Genomic DNA, 18,927 nt, shown 5'->3' with positions numbered 1-18,927 from the left:
CCTGCACCACTTCCCGCAGCTCCCATTGGCTGGGAACGGCAAACCGCGGCCACTGGGAGCTGAGGGGCTCCGTGCCTGCAGATGCTCCAGGTAAACAAAACGTCCCGACCCACCAGCGGCTTACCCTGACGGGCCAGGAGACAAAATTTGCTGACCCCTGCTATATTTTAAAAGTTGGCATCACAAGAAACACTCAAGTTTTCCTAGAATTATTTTAATGTAATCTAACGAAAAACCTGTTATAATAATAACTGAACAAATATGTAGTCACCTTGAAAATTACCGTCAATGTTTTAAATATCCGTTTACTGATTTTAAAGTCTCCTATTGCTCTTAAAATTCTTCAAAGTCCAAATCAGTCTCCGATTCACCAAACAGTTCATTAAACTCTGCTTCAGTCACAGCTGCACCTGCATTGTCACCGTAGATGTCGGCAGTGTCTTCTTCAGACTCAGATTCCTTCTCATCATCAGTCTTTGTTGTGTCATCATCAAATATGGCATCGTCTTCTGACCCGTCACGCGCATTGCTGATACAGCATTTCCAAAACGATTTTTCTATCATTTCCAAGGGAATGGACTCCCACGCGTCCTTGACCCACTGGGCGACCAGATTGATTTTGGGCTTCATAAGATTCCCGCCTTTTGTCAACTTCGCCATGCCTCAGCACATCCATTCAGACCACATTTTGCATAGCCTGTCTTTAAAGGGTTTGTTCAGGCAGACATCAAGCGGTTGTAGAACAGAAGTTAAGCCTCCAGGTATTACTGCCAAAGTTGTTTTTTTGGTCACATTTTTCACCTCATCCGTCTTGTGGGCCTGAACATGTCCCAAACGAGCATAGCAGGTTTCTTGAAAAGTGTTCCTGGTCTCTTATTCCACACTTTTTCCAGCCATTCATAGTCCCACTTTCATCCACCCATCCCTTTTCGTGTGCACGTATGATGACACCAGCAGGAAATTTAATTTTTTAGGCAAGGTTTGTCTTTTAAAAATAACAACAGGAGGGAGCTTTGATCCATTGGCCAAACACGATAAAACCATCGTAAAATGGATTTTTTCCTGGCCAGTGGTTTTAAATAAAACTTGTTTTTACCAACACCGGTTACTGTTCTGTTGCTCGGGAGATCGAATGTCATAGATATTTCATCCATATTTCCTATTTGTGACCGCTCAAATGCATATTCCTTTTGATGTTTTATAATAAACCTTTGGAAAGATTCGATTTTTTCTTCCAGATCTCTCAGCAGCTTTTGCGCTATCTTTGTTCGCTGACAAAGACAGAGACCATGACAGTTCATGAAGCGAGTACACCAACCCGCTGATGCAAAGAGTGGGGCAGACAATCCCCAAAGCTGGTGGATATTCCAATACTTAGATGTACCAAACCAGCACAAAACAGCTTCTGTAATACCTTACTGGTTACCCAGAAGCCAACAACACAGTTACCTTAAATCAACCCAGCCTTAGGCCTCGACCCAGACACCCAAGTCAAATATGATGAGGATTACTGAAAATCTTATTTGTCATATAAAAAAGTTCTAACAATCCCAAAGGATCGGACACATTACCTCCCAGGTTAAGGAATATTCCAGATCTTACCCAAATACACGCTTGCAGCCAATTATTATTAACTAAACTAAAATTCATTAAAAAAGAAAAGAGAGAGTATTGGTTAAAAGATCAATATACATACAGATATGAGTACAGCTCTGAGATCAGATCCATGGTATAGATGGTGAGCTTTGTAGTTGCAAAGAGTTCTTTCAGAATTAGTCCATAGGATATAATCCAATGTCCATATTCAGGGTGATCCAGGTTAGGACTGGAGATCTCCGCCTTATTGCTTCAGCTTCCCCTACATAAATCATCAAGCAGATCTGAGATTAAAAGGATCAGGACCCCAGACATTCTTATACAGTTCCAGGCCTTCTTTGATAGCTCAGAGTCCTTAGGCGAAAAATAGGCAATTATTGAGACTTTGAAGTAGACCTATTTCCTAAACATCACTGGTAATTAGCTACAGGGATTAACATACGATAATTTATTCATTAAGCAGTTTATCACAACTTTAAAGAGACATATAGACAATGACATTATTTCACCCAAGATTCAGCTAAATGTTAATATTCCTTTTTGATCTCTGAATCAACAGCTATAGTGATAGACAGGAACTGTCTGTTTATATAGCTAACATCTAACAAAATATGAGTACACACATGCAATTAGTATCACCTCTAATTCTCTAACAATACAGGTTTGCATTTCAAACTTTTAGCCTATCTACCATGGAATGGCCCTAATTACCATTTGTATCCTTTTCTAACATGTCTCTAAAGGTTGGCTCTGGGTCATTTAGCCTGCAAGCTGCTTAACCCTTTCTGGCCATGTGTCACACTTTGTATAAGATTCGTTGCAATTATATAACAGTGGGAGTGTCCCTCCTGCTGCCCCCCTACCTGATCTCAAAGGAAAACTCAAGGAGTATGAATCCTCACAAAAGAAGAAACCAAAGAAAAGGATTTATATGAGACCATGTGAATTAAAACCACTGAGATTTGTGCAGCTTTAGTTTTAGGTATAAATCCAAATATGACAAAAGGTAATCCTTAGAAGGATACTATGGATCTGTTTCTGTATGTCCTGCACTTGTTCTAGAGCCAGGTCTCGTTGATGTTACTGAGAATTATGTGAAGCTTAGGGTTTGTCTACACCCAGCCGCTAGTTCGGCGGCTGGGAATCAAAGTTCTGGGTTCGACTTATCGCGTCTTGTCTGGACGCGATAAGTCGAACCAGGAAGTGATCGCCGTCGACTGCGGTACTCCAGCTATACGAGAGGAGTACCGCGGCGTCGACGGGGGAGCCTGCCTGCCGCGTGTGGACCGAGGTAAGTTCGAACTAAGGTACTTCGAACTTCAGCTACGTTATTCACGTAGCTGAAGTTGCGTACCTTAGTTCGAATTGGGGGGTAAGTGTAGACCAGGCCTTACACTCAGGTTATTACTCTACTATTACTACTACTCTATTACTCTCCCTATTCTTTACATTTTAAGTTACTGGTGTAGTATATGCTGATGCCTCTTTAAAAAATACCGTATGTGAGCATCACACTTTCATATTGGCAGTGAAAATATTACACACTGGGAAACTGACGAGAAGAAATCTGCCTGAACCACAATATTGAACCTGCTCTCCCCAGCTCCTCTCTAAATTTTAGAAAAGCTGGGATCCACATCCAGATTCATTTGTTGATGTCATATGTTGTGGCTCAGTTCTATCTAAGGGGCTGACTCAGAACATCTGGATTTTGGAGGAGTAAGTCTCCAAATCTGGATCTGTACTCTTACAGTTGAGGTCTGTCTATACATAAAGCCACCCAGTAAATCTAGCAATATAGCTCTGTCTTCCATATTAGCTCCAGTCTCTCTTTGTAACTTTGTACTGTGTATCAGCCTTACCACTTCCATGAAACTTCTGCTAAATTTTGCAATCAGTGTATCTGATTTGTGGGCACTGGATAAATTGACAGAAGAAAGTAAGTTGCAACACTGAGAAAACAGTAACATAATAGAGTAGCGGAAGAGTGAAATTCACTCTCGAATGCATGTGTGCTCACTGTTCCAAAGAGATTATTTGAACTGGTTCTTTGATAAAGAAAATGTCTCATTTCCCAAAGGTGAGATCTGTGTAATGGACTGTGGCTGTATAGATATTGCTGTTTTCAGTGGGGATTGAACCCTGGAGAGGTTTACCATGAAAAGCACAGGCCTCTACTACTAGAACTAAAGGAGAACCCCTATATAACTGTGGGGAAGTAGCTGATTGCATAGTCACTTTGGCTTGTTACTTGAGGTGGTTATATGTATTAGGCAATTGTATTACTCATGGACCATCCTGATGTGTTCATGGGCACGAGTCCGGGAGGAAGGTACGTGCATACATAAATTTCAGAGTAGCAGCCGTGTTAGTCTATATCCGCAAAAAGAACAGGAGTACTTGTGGCACCTTAGAGACTAACACATTTATTAGAGCATAAGCTTTCGTGGGCTACAGCCCACTTCTTTGGATGCATATAGAGTGAAACATATATTGAGGAGATATATATAAACGCATACAGAGAGCATGAACAGGTGGGAGTTGTCTTACCAACTCTGAGAGGCCAATTAAGTAAGAGAAAAAAACTTTTGAAGTGATAATCAAGATAGCTCAGTACAGACAGTCTGATAAGAAGTGTGAAAATACTTAAGTTTTGTTTGTAATGGCTCAGCCATTACAAACATTGAATCTATCTCCCCTTGTAAGTATTCTCACACTTCTTATCAGACTGTCTGTACTGAGCTATCTTGATTATCACTTCAAAAGTTTTTTTCTCTTACTTAATTGGCCTCTCAGAGTTGGTAAGACAACTCCCACCTGTTCATGCTCTCTGTATGCGTGTATATATATCTCCTCAATATATGTTTCACTCTATATGCATCCGAAGAAGTGGGCTATAGCCCACGAAAGCTTATGCTCTAATAAATTTGTTAGTCTCTAAAGTGCCACAAGTACTCCTGTTCTTTTTGCGCATACATAAGTGCGTGTGTCTTGAAACCCAAATGTGTAGGTATTTGTCTGGGTTTGTACAAGCTCAAATTGGGAACACACTCTTGAAAATTTGTAGGTTTTGAATAGTTAAGCCTAAAATAATGTATGAAATGTGTATTAGAGTGGTCACTATCTTTATATTGTATTTACTTCTCACCACAGCAGATCTCTTTGAAGTGCAGAGTTTGAAAAAAGTACCTCACACCTCCTAGCCCCAGGACTAAGCCCAATGGTCCGGGGTGGAGTGGGGTGTATGTGTGCTGTTATGTATCTCTCCTTCCCTCTAGTGCGGGGATAGGCAACCTATGGCACGCGTGCCAAAGGCAGCATGTGACCTGATTTTCAGTGGCACTCACACTGCCTGGGTCCTGGTCACCAGTCCCGGGGGCTCTGCATTTTAATTTAACTTTAAATGAAGCTTTTTAAACATTTTAAAACCCTTATTTACTTTACATACAACAATAGTTTAGTTATATATTATAGACTTATAGAAAGAGACCTTCTAAAAACGTTAAAATGTATTACTGTCACGCGAAACCTTAAATTAGAGTGAATAAATGAAGACTCGGCACAACACTTCTGAAAGGTTGCCGACCCCTGCTCTAGTGGAACTTCCTGCTTTTTAAGAGAATAAATATAGTGTATTTGATGGACAGTATGTTACCATTAACTTTCTGTTGAATTACTGTTTTTAAATGTAACTTACTAAATCTCTTTGCTTTTTTTTGTGCTACCTTTCCCATCCTGGCCTCACTCTAGTTTTTCTCTTTCATGTTCTATACCAGATCATAGTATATTTTTCTACATTATTTTGACTGTCTGTACCCTCTTTCCCTTCTCTCTCAATCCACTTTCTTATGTCCTTTTCTTTCCTTACACTATGTGCTCCACGTTTTCCCCTGTGCTTTTTCTCATTTGTCCCCCAAAATCTCTTCCCCTCCTCCCCCGACACTCACTCATTCAGCTCTACCAACGCATTTACTTACTTGTAGGTCTTGAAAAAATTACTAGACACTTAACTGACAGAGGTTTACACTAAAATTACACAGAGGATTACACTATAATGAGAGGAGCAACTGTCTGGAAACAGTGAGATGGTATCTCCTCCCGACTCCCAAATATCAGGGGAAAGGGAAAGTGCTGGGATTTCTATCAGGGTATTGTCTCTGAAAACACTGGAGCTTAGATACTATGGTGATGAGTGGCAGTTTAAAACCCTGTTTGAGGGCTTCATCTTTGGTAGCCCCTGCTTTGTAGATGCCAGATAAATTTGAAGCTTTCCAGCCATTTTCAGGTTGCTGGAAGTAAGGGTGAATATTGTTATAGGGCGTGCACACATGCAAACTGCGTCACATGCTCACCTTCTGACAGCTGCAAGGATGGTTCTGGGAGAATCTGATCATTTACCATTTTCCAACCCTCTGATTTTGGATCTTCCTCTCCAAAGAGTAGTGCCTGTGCTTACCTCAGCTGAAGAGTTCTTAAAAGTATATTCTTCTTTAGCCAAATAGTTGGATCATCATCACTAAAGTTGTAGAAAGTAGGGTTTATGGGTGGATTTCATTTCGCACACAGTGTGTTATAGTATAACTGCATTTAGTGACACCCAAATGCCAAAGATGCAAAAGAAGAAAAAATTTCTGAAGTTCCTTCATTCTGTTTTGTTGCTACAGCTTGATTCCTATTTTTTTTCTTTGCAATTCCACTGGTTAGAGCAGCAGGTTCTGAACCAAAGGTGTGACCCAAAAGTGGTTTGTTAGAGGATGTTTACAGGACTGCCTGCACCAGCTGAGCAACCAGTAAAATTCCACTGTTGCTAAGACCCTATGGGAACCCAGGGCTGTGGAGAGGAGGAGTAACTCTCACCTTTCTTCCTCCTGCTGCATCTACTTCTGCCCCCCTCCCCCAGCACAGCTCACAAAGGCCTGTGGCATATGGATGGTAGGGGGATGAATTTTCAGCTATTTTGTGGATCACGGGGTTGGGGGGCGGGGAGTTTGAGAACCACTGTACTGGAGAATAAATTTCTCCCTTAAATCGCCCATCTTTAGTGCATGCTTAGGACAGTTTTAAATTGTAGATATCTATACTTCTGTTTGTGTTATGTGTTTAACTTTTTAAAAATTTCTAAAGTATTTTTTTCCCCTTCAGCTGATGGAGTCTGTGTGTTTAAATGCTTGGTTAACAGAGACACTGAATACTGTCGTGTGGGCAAAGAGTCTGTCCTAATTACACTGGGGTACAACAGTGCCTTACTCCAATTCAAGTCACATTCTGGTAAGTGCTTGCCGCATCACGGACATCTTGCATTTCTGAGAATCGTCTTTCTCTCCCTTTGCTGCTCTATGAATATTTTTACTAAAACTCCTCCTATCTTTTCCCTCTGTTCTACATTATCTATTACACACTGCAATATGTTATGAAGTTCATGATCCATGTGACTTGACATATCACTCTCAGATTCTAACCAGCCATTGACATAGAAGGCATCAATTTTCAAAAACACCACCAAAAACCCATTCTTATTCTTGAGAACAGATAACAGTTGAATATGGTACTCTTAACATTTCATCCTTGATAAATGTAAGTAAGCCTCTGTGTGTAAGAGCCAGCAGTTTTTTAATTGTCCTGAAAGCTGTCCTTACCTTAAGGTTAAGCTCTTCATCTGTACAATTATGTCATTGAACAGTTTGGTAATTCAAATGCTTTTGAAACCAGCAATTCCTTACTGTTTTTAGCTTTTCTACCAAAATATAAGCATCTACGCTCATTGGTGTACTGTAACATACATCTGCAGTTTGTATGTATTCTGTTTCTGTACATTAGTGTACTACTGATGCTGAAAAAGAATCCCACTGTCATTCTTTTAAAAAATCATTTATCAACTGCATTTAAGTGAACTTGTGAAACTTTAATAATTGCAGTTCCACTTGACCAAATTCGTCCTAAGTCTAACAGCAGCAAAATTTATTGTAATATAATTTTATTATAATAGCCATATGCATAAATAAGAGAAATGTTCTCACATTGACTTTTCATAGCTTGCTTAGTTCCTGTGCAGGGCAATTCAAAAGCCTAGTTCATTTATTCTGAGGAATGTGCATTGCAGACCAAATGTAATTTTGACATAGCATGACTAGAATTCTCGCTCTCCTATCACATACCCAACACCATATACAAGAAAAAACAACTCGACTCAACGCACTCAGCCAGCAAATTGGACTGAAAATCAACCGCAATAAGATAGATATCATGACCTTTAATAGTGCCTCACCATCACCAGTACAGATAGAGGATTATGTTCTCACCAATGTAGAAACAGTCACATACTTGGGCAGCACCATCAGCCAGGATGGTGGAACAAGCCAGGACATCCCGAACAAAATCAGTAAAGCCAGGAACACCTTCAGGAGCTTAAATACAGTTTGGAAATCATCAAAATAACACGAAAACCAAACTCAAGAGCTGCGTACTTTCAACACTACTTTATAGTGCAGAATGCTGGGGAATGAGAAAGTCTGACATGTCCAAACCGTCTTCATTCCATGCAAGCTGCCTCAGAAAAATCCTCCATATCTTTTGGCCCAGAACAATCTCAAACCAAGATCTATTGACACAGTGCACCCAAGAGGATCTGAGCACCATCATTATCAGGAGACGTTGGAGTTGGATTGGCCATGTGCTTTGGAGGGAAACTGATTCCATCACCAGAGTAGCAATAATATGGACACCTGAAGGCAAGCAAAAATGATGCCGCCCGAAAACAACATGTCAAAGAGCTGTGGAAGCCAAGGTGAAAAACCTGGAGCACAGCTGGAGAACCACTGAAAGACTTGCCAGAAACAGACAGGAGTGGAGGAACTTCGTTGCTGCCCTAAACGCCAGAGGCGTAATGGGAACATGATGACGATGATGAATAGAATTTTCCTTTTTCTAGATCACCTGGTCTTTGGTCAGGTACCATAACCATTTCCACCACCACCTCCTGGCAGTTTTTAAAATCGGTGTATTATTAGATCATCTCACTTGCATCTATAAGGGAAAATCATTCATGCATCCTCCTACATTGCTAGAGCAACACAGTTACAACATACAGTTATAGCTCGATATTGTTTCCTACAAAATAGTGTCACAATTGAGAAGAAATAATACTTTAAAAAAAATGAAAATGCCAAAACAGTGTTTATAGAACAATTCAGTAATAAATGGGGACTTGACAAATAATCAGAATAGCTGTGTGGATAAATTATTGGATAAATCTTCAGTGCCAGGGTTTGAATAATTTATTTTAAAATCCTGACTGTTCTTGACCTTTCCCAGTGTTCGACATTATACAGTACACCAATGTAAAACCACACTTTGACCTTTCAGTTATCTGTTTGCTAAATTTCCAAGCTGTTTAACAGATCTTTCCGTAAATAATCTGTGATGTATGTCTTGAGGATTTAGCCTGACAAGTTTTTCTTTTTTTAATGTTTTCTGTATTCTCCGAAGTGTCTCATTTAGTCATTAAGGTCCCAATTCTGCAGAGCATTTTAGGTTTAGGAGATCAGGGCACAAGGAGTCTGTTTTTAATTCTACTGCCCTCTGCCACAAACAGCAGGAAAGGATCACTCCAAACAAGCACTCAAAAGTGTCAGCAATGTCCCCTGCCCAGCTCACTGTGTTCCAAAGGTCTGGTCATTAGGGGGCAAGTGCAGTTTTGCCAGGAAAGAAAGATTTCATGAGGCTTGGTCCTACTCTTTAGAGAGATCTGATTTAGTTATTAATACAGCTTCATATTATGGAACTGTTAGCTAAAAATTTTATAAGAAATTGAGAATACAGTATTACGTGCAGCTAGTTGGAAACAAGCCATTGTCCAATGTTCTCTTTATTATATTTGAAAATGGGAAAAAAATAAATTGAAATGTCCATGTAAATCCATGCAAGTTACTTTACCCAGAGACACAAAAAAAAGTCTGTTGAGTTTAAAAAGATACCCTGTTGATATCAAATATAATGTACCAGCTGCTGAGTAAACTTGAAGTTGCCAATAAAAATGGCATTTCTTTTTGCATGATTCCTGAATCACAAGTTAAATAATATTTTAAATGTATAAAGATACTATACTGCATAATACTGAACAGTGCCCCAATTGTGAGAAAGCTAACAACATTTTATGAATGAAAGATTATAGGGCAGCAGCCATTTTTTGTCTGGTGTCCTAGGCATAGGCCTTATTGGTGCATATAATTTTTTTTTAAAATGAGAGAAAATAATGCTAACTTGAAGTGAAGACTTTGTCCTTTTAAATTTCAAGAGATTTTTATAGTTATGAAAATGAGCACCCACAGCTATTAAAACATAAAGTCCTATTTCTTTTCTAGATGGGGAAAAATTCATGCCCCACTTGTGCCCAGGCAGAGAACTGTTGTTCTGTGCCTTTCTGCTTCCAGCATTTAGACAGCAGTAAATCATAGATTGTATCCTCCATTTCCTGCTGAACATATGTGCAACATCTGAATAGGCTCAAGCAGGCCATAAAAATGAAAGTTAATGTATCTAGTACCTACAGGCTTTTCTTTCAAAAACAAAGATCATTTATTTGGAACAGATTAACCAACCAGTCTGTAGCCCATCTGTGGTAGGTTTGGTGTGTAGGTCTGCTCCATAGTACAGATGCCCTGCTTAATTTAGCACAGAATTACATGATGATGATAGGATAAATTGCTCTTCCAGGGTGGCCGTAGGAATGCAGATTCCTCCTTTACATATTGCTATTTGAGGAGTGACTCCAGAAATCAAACAGACAAGCAAACAGTAGTTGTGTTTACACAGCCTAATCAACTCAATTCTCAAATCCTTAAAAAAAAAAAAAAAAAAAAAAAAAAAAAAAAAAAAAAAAAAAAAAACCAGACAGCAACAATACTCTATGCTACATGCAAGTGGGTACAGTAAAAGGGGGGAAAGGAAATAGGTTAGCTATAGTTTTTCACTTTAAGTATTTGATGTTATTGATCTCCAGGCACAGAATTTTTACATATACAGTGAATATTAGATTTCCAAAAGAATGTATTTGCTATATAAATAAATTGTATCTGTTGATGCGATATGGACCTAAGCAGACATAACGTATTTGATAGTGACTTTTAAAAATTATGCCTGTACTTGAATGCAACAGCACATAGGCGTGTCAAAAATGCAAATACTCATATTACATTCCATGCGGAACACTTGTGCATATTTGTTCCATTGTGGTGCCCAGACGTGGTTCTGAAATTTGCATATAGAGACCACTTTGATCACTAGAAAGGCTCTCTTATGGCTGGATTGTCCACTGATTAATTTGTTCATGTATTTTTGCACACCTCTATATTGAGTAATTTTTGGTTGCACTAGGTCTTTTAGCTGCAATTCTGAAAATAATCTGATTTTTGTTCATACACTTTTGCTTTTTCAACTTCAGCTGCACACTTAGGCCCTGTTTCAACAAAATATGTAAGCAAATGCTTAATGTTAAGCATGCGAGTAGTCTCATTGACTACTCACATGCTTCAATGAGACTGGTCACATGCTTAAAGTTAAGCACCTGCTTAAGTGTTTTGCTGATTCAGAATCTTAATATGCATCATGTGAAGTTCTGCTCCAATATAACTATGTAATCACTTGCTAGTTTCTTTTTAAAGTTCTGACTTTTTTCCATGAGACTCTAAAAAGAGGAGATGGTTTGCTTCACCTAGACCTGCTTTATTACAGTCAGTTTAGAACAGGGTTAAATTCACAGAATTTACTGAAAAAAAATCTTAAATGTTACTAATGCATAAGAATAAAGTGTGCATTTTTACATTTTTCAATACAGTCACAACTGCCCCCCTAGTTTTGCAGATATAAATAGAGGTCCTGGTCCTGGAGTGCTCTGGCTGCTTTCACCTCTGCGGGTTCACAGTGCCCTAAAGTTTTAACCCAGTGGAGGATCTCTCCAGCATGAGTGGAACAAGCATTTGTTAGACATCAAAATATAGTTGTTCATTAAAATAGTTACCACTATGACCTGTCTTGCTTACAGGGAGGTGTGTGCTTCCTCATTGTTTTCCAGGCTGTGTTTGGAGTGCAGGATCCAAGATACATAAAGTGATATTGAGGCTTGCTGTTCTGTTCTCTCTTTGGATGGCTCAGTAAATGATTTTTATGCCTTCTGTTATTTTTCATGTCTGTTGTTCTTGCTGTTGGTACTTTGAGTCTGCCATCCCCCTTGAGTGATAGCTTCCATTGTCATGACCTTTACGGACTCTCTACTCCTTGATCCAATGAGGGAGTCTGCCAACCAAAAACATACACGCTATTTTGAATATCTCACTGACTATTTGCAAGGCAATAAGATCTAAAGGGTATCCCAAGGGCTAATCTGATTCTGCTGATGCCATGTTATCTCAATGTGATATCATGCTGCTTGTTTTTCAGAACCTCTTATTCCTTCAATCTCTTGCTTAGTTTATCTGTGCGAATGTATCCATTGCTGGCGTTTAAGGTCAGCAGTTGGTAAAATGATTATAAAAAGTGGAATTAAGGGAGCAGAAGAAAGATCAATCCCATCTTCCCAGCTTTTGTGTGTCATGTGACATCCCACCATTGCTCTAGGACAACGGTTCTCAAATGTGGGTCGGGACTCTATTTTAATGGGATCCCCAGGGCTGGCTTAGACTTGCCGGGCAGCAGGGCTCAGGTTATAGGCCCCCTGGCTGAGGCTGAAGCCCTTGGGCTTCGGCTTTGACCCCTTCCCCGCCCAGGGGAGTGGGGCTCAGGCTTTGGCTCCCCAACCCGGGGCAGTGGGAATCAGATGGGCTGAGGCTTCGGTCCCCCCTCCTGGGGTCGTATAGTAATTTTTGTTGTCAAAAGGGGGTCACGGTGCAATGAAGTTTGAGAACTCCTAATCTAAGAGCTAATCCATGTTGTTTTCTTTCTCCCTGTATGGTAATATTTATTTTTTGAAGTTTAATGTGGTTTATCAAATGTGACAACTGTGTAATCCAGTGCTTTTTTGTTTTATTATGTAGCCGCGTGAGTTAGAACATTTTTTTGCTTTTTGTTTCCTTCATGTCTTTTTTTAGTTCTGATCTGGATAATTTTAAATTTCCAGATTTTGTGTTTTACAGTCAATATTATTAATATTCCGCCAAACTGTCTGAGTAAATGACATGAAGACAGTTACTTGGAAACTGATTTTTTTTTTCAGCTCAGCCATAGCTCTCTTCACCACTCTTTGATACACCTGCATGTAAACCTCTACATAATGGATCTGTTTTTCTCTGAGAAGAGGGGGTTATCTGACTGAAAAAGTCATGTTATGGTTTGTTTGTCTTCTTCTTTAATGTTGTCTGGTAGCTCCGTTCTCAGTCTCAGCAAAGACATCCCTTGGAATTTCCAAAGAGTGTTTCAATAAAAAATTTTCTCCACTTTGCATTGAAATTTTAAAATTTATGCCTTAGGGAAATGTCTAAGCACCTGGAGTGTTTCACTCCCACTTAATTTTCAATTTTCATGTTCCAGTGAGAGTACAGGGTTTGTTGGGTTAATTTCTTGTTTAAATATATATTCTAGTTCAATCAGTTAAGCAGGACAGATATTAGACAATGTTGGTATTATTTTGAAATTGAGTTGGTTAACTATTCTACAAACTGCTATATCTACCAAGTCATTCAAGTGTCAGTGTGTCATGAACAAGGGTGGGCCTTGCTTTTATTGGACCCTATGTGAAGTAAGGTGTTCAGGGACCCATCTCCACCTATATGTAGCTGGGCATGTAATATTATGCCTGGTGAATTGGGGCTGTGTATGTAGAATTGCTGGATGAATGAAATAATATAGCCCCCTACTACACAGTTTGTGTTCTCTTAACCCGCTCCTCCCCCTGCAAATATTTTGGTTTGAGTTGATTTTACCCAAATTGAAATATTTCACTTTGATGGCCTGAAACAAACAGTTCCATTTTGAGTTCAGTATTAAACTGTATTTAATACTGAATCTCCTGATGGTGCCAGATTGCCTTGTGGCAGTGATAGGACAGTTGCCTGATGTCCCTATTCTCTCCTATGGGCCAGGCTTCCTGGCTAGACTATATCTCGCATGCTGTCCCATGAGGCGTGATCAGAGGCCAAACACATTGCATCATGGGAGATATAGTCTGGTTAGGCAGTCTGGTCCATAGGAGAGAATGTGGGCACCAGACGTCTGAACTACAGCTCCCATGATGCAAACTGTCACCACCAGTAGATGCAGTTCAATTTGAACTGATTTGAAACAAAACATTTAGTGTCAGTTCAGCAAACTGAAATAAAACACTTTGATTTGGAAATATCCAAATGGTCAGTTTCAATTGAAAATGCTGGAACAAAACATTTCACCATTTCTAAATGAAAAATTTTCAGAACTCTTCATTCTGGGAAAATTCTGATATGTCAACTTTTCATCCTAATTTGTGATGAAAACAAATATTTAAGTATCCTAATTTCCCATGGGACAGAAATTACAATTGCTCAGCTCCAGTCTAATGTCATTACTCACCATAGTTTGTATGTTCCACAAAATCTGGTGGTGCCGTGTGCTGGTCCTGTATTGTTTTCTGTGGTTAATCTATAGTACTTAGCATAGAAAACACACTATGCTTAAACTTTGTTTTGTTTAAATTTTTGGCTGGAATTTGATCAAAGCTTTTTAAGGTACAGAGCTTTATTCCCTCCATGTGAACAGAGGGTAGTTTCAGGGTTTGTGTTGCTTTTAAAAGGTGAGTGTGACAGTATGCGTTTGTTTATGTAATTTATCAGTATCTTAAGACATGGCGAAACATATTCTTTTTGAAATGATTAAAAATGATGTTGTGGGCAACACTCTGTGGATGATTGTCAACACACCATGGATTGTACGTTGAAACTGTGGAATAAGTTTGGTACAATACCATGCCGTTAACCCATTACCTTTTGAAAACTAGTAAAATATAATCCCTGCAAATCTGGAGTGCACTCCAGCAAACTAAAATCTGCACACTGATTAATGTATCTGTTGATTTCTGCCTGCTCTATGCACACTGGGACTGTGAGTCTTCACCCACTCTAGATTAAGTGAGGAGAAACATGTCCCTGATCTCTCATGACGGACCTAGCGTCTCACCCCCATATATTCATCAACCTTATTAGAGGATGCACCTAGATGTAGACATATAGCATTGTGTACATTTTCTTTAAGTATGATACAGAGCTAAAAAATTAGGCAATAACACATTTTCCATGTCAAACTAATTGTTTACTGTGGTGCATATGGTCTACAACCATGCTTCAGTTATGAAAATTAACTGTTACCAAACATGTTTGTTCTCTGTAATTAACATAGATTCATAGAGTTTAAAGCTAGAAGGGACCATTAGATCATTTGATCTGACCACCTGTATATCACAAGCCATTAAATTTCATCCAGTTACTATTGTATTGACCCCAATAACTTGTATTTTGGCTAAAACATATCTTCCAGAAAGGCATCTAGTTTTGATGTGCAGATCTGAAAAGATGGAGAATACACCACTTTCCTTTAGCTCTGAGATTTTAGTTTAAATCAGAGAGGTTCTGGTAATTATATAATCTTTGTGCAAAGTTGGTATGGAACTTTAATAGCCACATCTCATGGCACTGCTCTCTCCAATTTGCAGGATTATTTCTAAATGCTCCACTATATCTCATACTTTACAATGCATATAATAATTAAAACAGTCCTGATTTAAGTTTATATATAATCCATTTTAGTATGAGGTTGATACAATGGGTGATGAGCTACAGGAAGTTAAGTTGTTTTTGTAGTATTATAGTAGCTTGAAATTGAAAGTACTATTTTAATATCCTGCTGAGAAGACAGTTTGATGATGGTGATTGGCTCCTTTTATCATTATTGGTTTACTTTGGATATGAACCACTTTGGTGTCATCAGTCCTGCTGCATATCAAAAAACCACAGTTGATATAAAATCCCCTCTATGTTTGCAAATTGGCCCATTGAGGACAAAGTCTGTGAGCATCAAGTTCTCCTGTATTGTTGCGGGAAGTGATTCATCCACTAGTGTGCGTGGGACAAAACCATTCCCAACATTTTTGCAGTAACTTTGGAATCAGTAGAAGAGCTTAAAAGGACAGAAGAGAAATCACTTGGAAACAAGCAGTACAAATAACTGAATTAGTTTGCAAATTATAATGTAATGTTCAGTCGTCATGTTCACAAACAAATTATTTAATGTTGATTGAAATGTTAATAAATTAAGTGTTAAAATGAACATCTGAATTCCATTTGTCTAGTCTGCCATGTTTATGGCTATGTAAAGGCTCACATTCTGCAGAATTTTGTTTTGTTATTTTAAGAGAAAAATTCCTTTGCTACCAAACTTGTGGCAATCCACAAGGACTCCTGAGAGCCTTTTCCTTCAGGTGTGTGCTGCCCCTGTTGCAGTTGTTACTACTGCTGTTACTGTGTCTGCTAGGTCACTGCTAACTTCAAATCCCAATATATCATCTTGAGTATGTAAAAGGGTAGGTTGGTTTGTTTATTTTGTTTCTGCATCAGATACTTGGAAGAGAGTCTATCCTTGATGAGCATATACATTTGATTTCAATGCTAATGCCATCATCAATGGTACTGTCCTTATCAAAGGGAGAATTAACCCTCCATTTCCTTGGTTGGAGTTTTGAGATCCCGGTGTTGTGCATGTAAGAGCGTTTCACTGATTAACAGTAGAAGAGGTGATGAACCTAGCAGGGTTTCATATATTCTGTATAACCCAATCATCACCTAGAGAATCTCGTGTTCCTCTATTTCAGACATGGGACCAAATTCACTGCTGTGTAAACTTACAAATCACGGCCCAAATTTACCGTTGTTAGAACCACAACTCTCTAATTGCAGACTCCAGCCGATGTTCCATCTAAATGTGTCTGAATTATTCTCCACTGCTGTTAAGTCCCATCGCCTGAAATCAAAAGGGCTAGAGGTTAATTGTAGTATGCATTTATTTAATGACTTATCACTAGTGGTTTTATTTTTGTACTCTGTTTTGTTTTTCCAATCATGATTCTCTTTTTGCCATATTCTGTTTTGTTTTTCTCTCCCACGCCCTTCCAGTTTTATTACTGGAGGCCCCCACGGTGATAATGCTGAGAGACTCCATCTGCTCTGAGCAGATGGGAGAGGTGCATTAATATTATGTTCCATATTTGAGTATGTTTCATCTACAGTGAGGCTAGGCATCTCTCAGATAGAAATCAGTATAGCTGTATTGCTAATACAATGTCATGTAGCATTTGGTTGGCATTTACAGTGGTACGGTACAGGTTGGTCAGCATGAGTTGTGACAGAGTATCGGGGCATCTGCTCTCCTCTTGAAAGAAGTCCGAGCCACTCACATCATAGGCTGGCCCCCTCACAAAAACCCATTTATTGGTTTGTATCCTGGGAATTTAAGTCCTGTCTAGAACTTGCCTTTACTCAATGACTGCACAGTTCAGTTTTCATGCCCACAAAGGATCTCTGAACTGCTTCATTGCAGTCACTAAGCACTAAAATAGTGTATAAACACAGTATAGATACAGCATATCTCTGAAAGGTTACCAAACTGGTTGTATAGATTTTCTTGGACTGTGGGGATTTTTGTGTAATGTTAATAACTACATCAGATGGCTGAGAGGTAGAGCTGGTAAAAAAAAAAAATTCCATCAAAACATTTTTCTACAAAAAATGGTTTTCCTCAATTAAAAATAAGAGTTTTTTTTGTTTTGTTTTTTTAAATCCCTTTTGTCTAAATAGATAGTTCAGGTTTTAATTGGAAAAAATAATCTGAAAATTTAAAAAATCAGGTTTTTCTCAAAAAACCAGAACCTTTCACAGAAAACTTTGAAAATGAAAAATTGTTCATGTGGTTTGAAATTTTTTGCAGGAAAAAATCATTTCCCAACCTGATGTATTGCAAAGGCAATTTGACAAAGAAGTGTGGGGTATCAGAGAAAAGCCACAGAGCAAACAACAACTGGGAGAGGGGAAAATCTGCCAAATTGAATGTATGCACAGTACGGTGCGTAATGTATTGGAAGGTCTAATTTCAGAACTGAAGATGCCTGTCTTAAAATGTTTGCAATATGAGGAAAGTCTTCTCCTTAAAGCTATTTAGAATCTTATTCAAAGACGGAGGGCCAATTTCACAGGTGAGGAGCAAGTTAGTTCCTCTTACACTGACTTACAGACTGTAGAACCCTTAGAGCTACTTGCATCCTCTCTAGTGCTGGGTAATGGAGTCTAAGGGTATGTCTGCGCTGCAGTCACGTGGTGTGATTACAGCTCATGTAGACATACCTGAGGTAGCTTCAATCTAGATCGCTCTGGTACTGCAGTGAAGCCACAGCACTGGGCTTCAGCACAGGCTCTACAAACCCACCTGGAACCCTGGGTAATTACTCAGGCAGTTCGCCCACGTTGAGACCCACGCTGCCACAGCTTCACTGCTCTGGTGCCTGAGCTATCTAGATGCAATCTAGCTTGGGTATGTCAACACAAGCAGTAATCACACCCCATGACTGCAGTATAGACATTCTAAGGTGGCACATGCCAAAAGATGGATATAACGTATCCCCAGCTGCAACAAGGATGGGAGGGGGATCAGGGCTGGGGAGGCGGGCTCTGGGGTGGGGATTAGGGGTTTGGGGTGCAGGAGGGTGCTCTGGGCTGGGATCGAGGGGATTTGGAGGCCGGGAGGGGGATCAGGGCTGGGGCAGAGGGTTGGGGTGCGGGAGGGATTCAGGGGTGCAGGCTCTGGGCAGCATTTACCTGCATCACATAAAAGAAATCCAATAAATCCAGGCAGCCATGTGAAGAAGTCTTAGGTCTCAATTCAGCCGGCCACTAAAGCACTTGCTTTAAAGTTAAGCATGCGCGGGAGCGCTATGTCGAAGGGGAGTGTCCAAGGCTGCCTTGCCAGTTGGCACCCGCTTACAGCTGTGTGGGACTGTTACCGAGTCTGACTCCGATTCTGCCCTTAGTCAATCACCTCGTCCTCTGGCCAAGTCCTTAATAAGAAATCAGTAGACAGACTGCTGGGGTCCTGTTAGTCTCAGCGAGCTTGCAGGCTGATAGATAGAGGCTTGTGCTAGCACTCTATAAATAGCTGTATAGACAGCGTTTTGAAGGTGCAGATCAGGCTCTGAAGCCTGGGGAGGAGGCTCACTGCCACAGGTTATCTAGACATACCCCAATAGGTGCCAGCTGAGCAGGCAGGCACTTTTTCCCATTAACCCTTTAGTTGCTAAGCCAACAGGGGGTCTATACCACTCCATGACAG

General features: G+C 39.7%; 1 protein-coding gene across 3 annotated transcripts in view; it reads left to right on the top strand.

The window, feature by feature from the left end:
- The window catches only part of LOC112106760 (histone-arginine methyltransferase CARM1-like), a 121,229-nt gene that overhangs the window by 35,251 nt on the left and 67,051 nt on the right, over positions 1 to 18,927 (top strand). For 2 of the 3 annotated variants that reach the window (XM_026652349.1, XM_024200181.1), the window contains exon 2: positions 6,739 to 6,864. The exons of the other annotated variant lie outside the window; for it this stretch is intronic. In XM_026652349.1, coding sequence (XP_026508134.1) covers positions 6,739 to 6,864 — 126 coding nt within the window. The remainder of the gene's footprint in view (positions 1 to 6,738; positions 6,865 to 18,927) is intronic. 3 annotated transcript variants of the gene reach the window in all.

This window comes from Terrapene carolina, unplaced genomic scaffold (assembly GCF_002925995.2).
Source record: "Terrapene carolina triunguis isolate 2854851 unplaced genomic scaffold, T_m_triunguis-2.0 Scaffold113, whole genome shotgun sequence".
Lineage (NCBI taxonomy): Eukaryota > Metazoa > Chordata > Testudines > Emydidae > Terrapene > Terrapene triunguis.
Note: the sequence above shows the minus strand (reverse complement) of the source record. Positions and strands in the feature narration are given on the sequence as shown.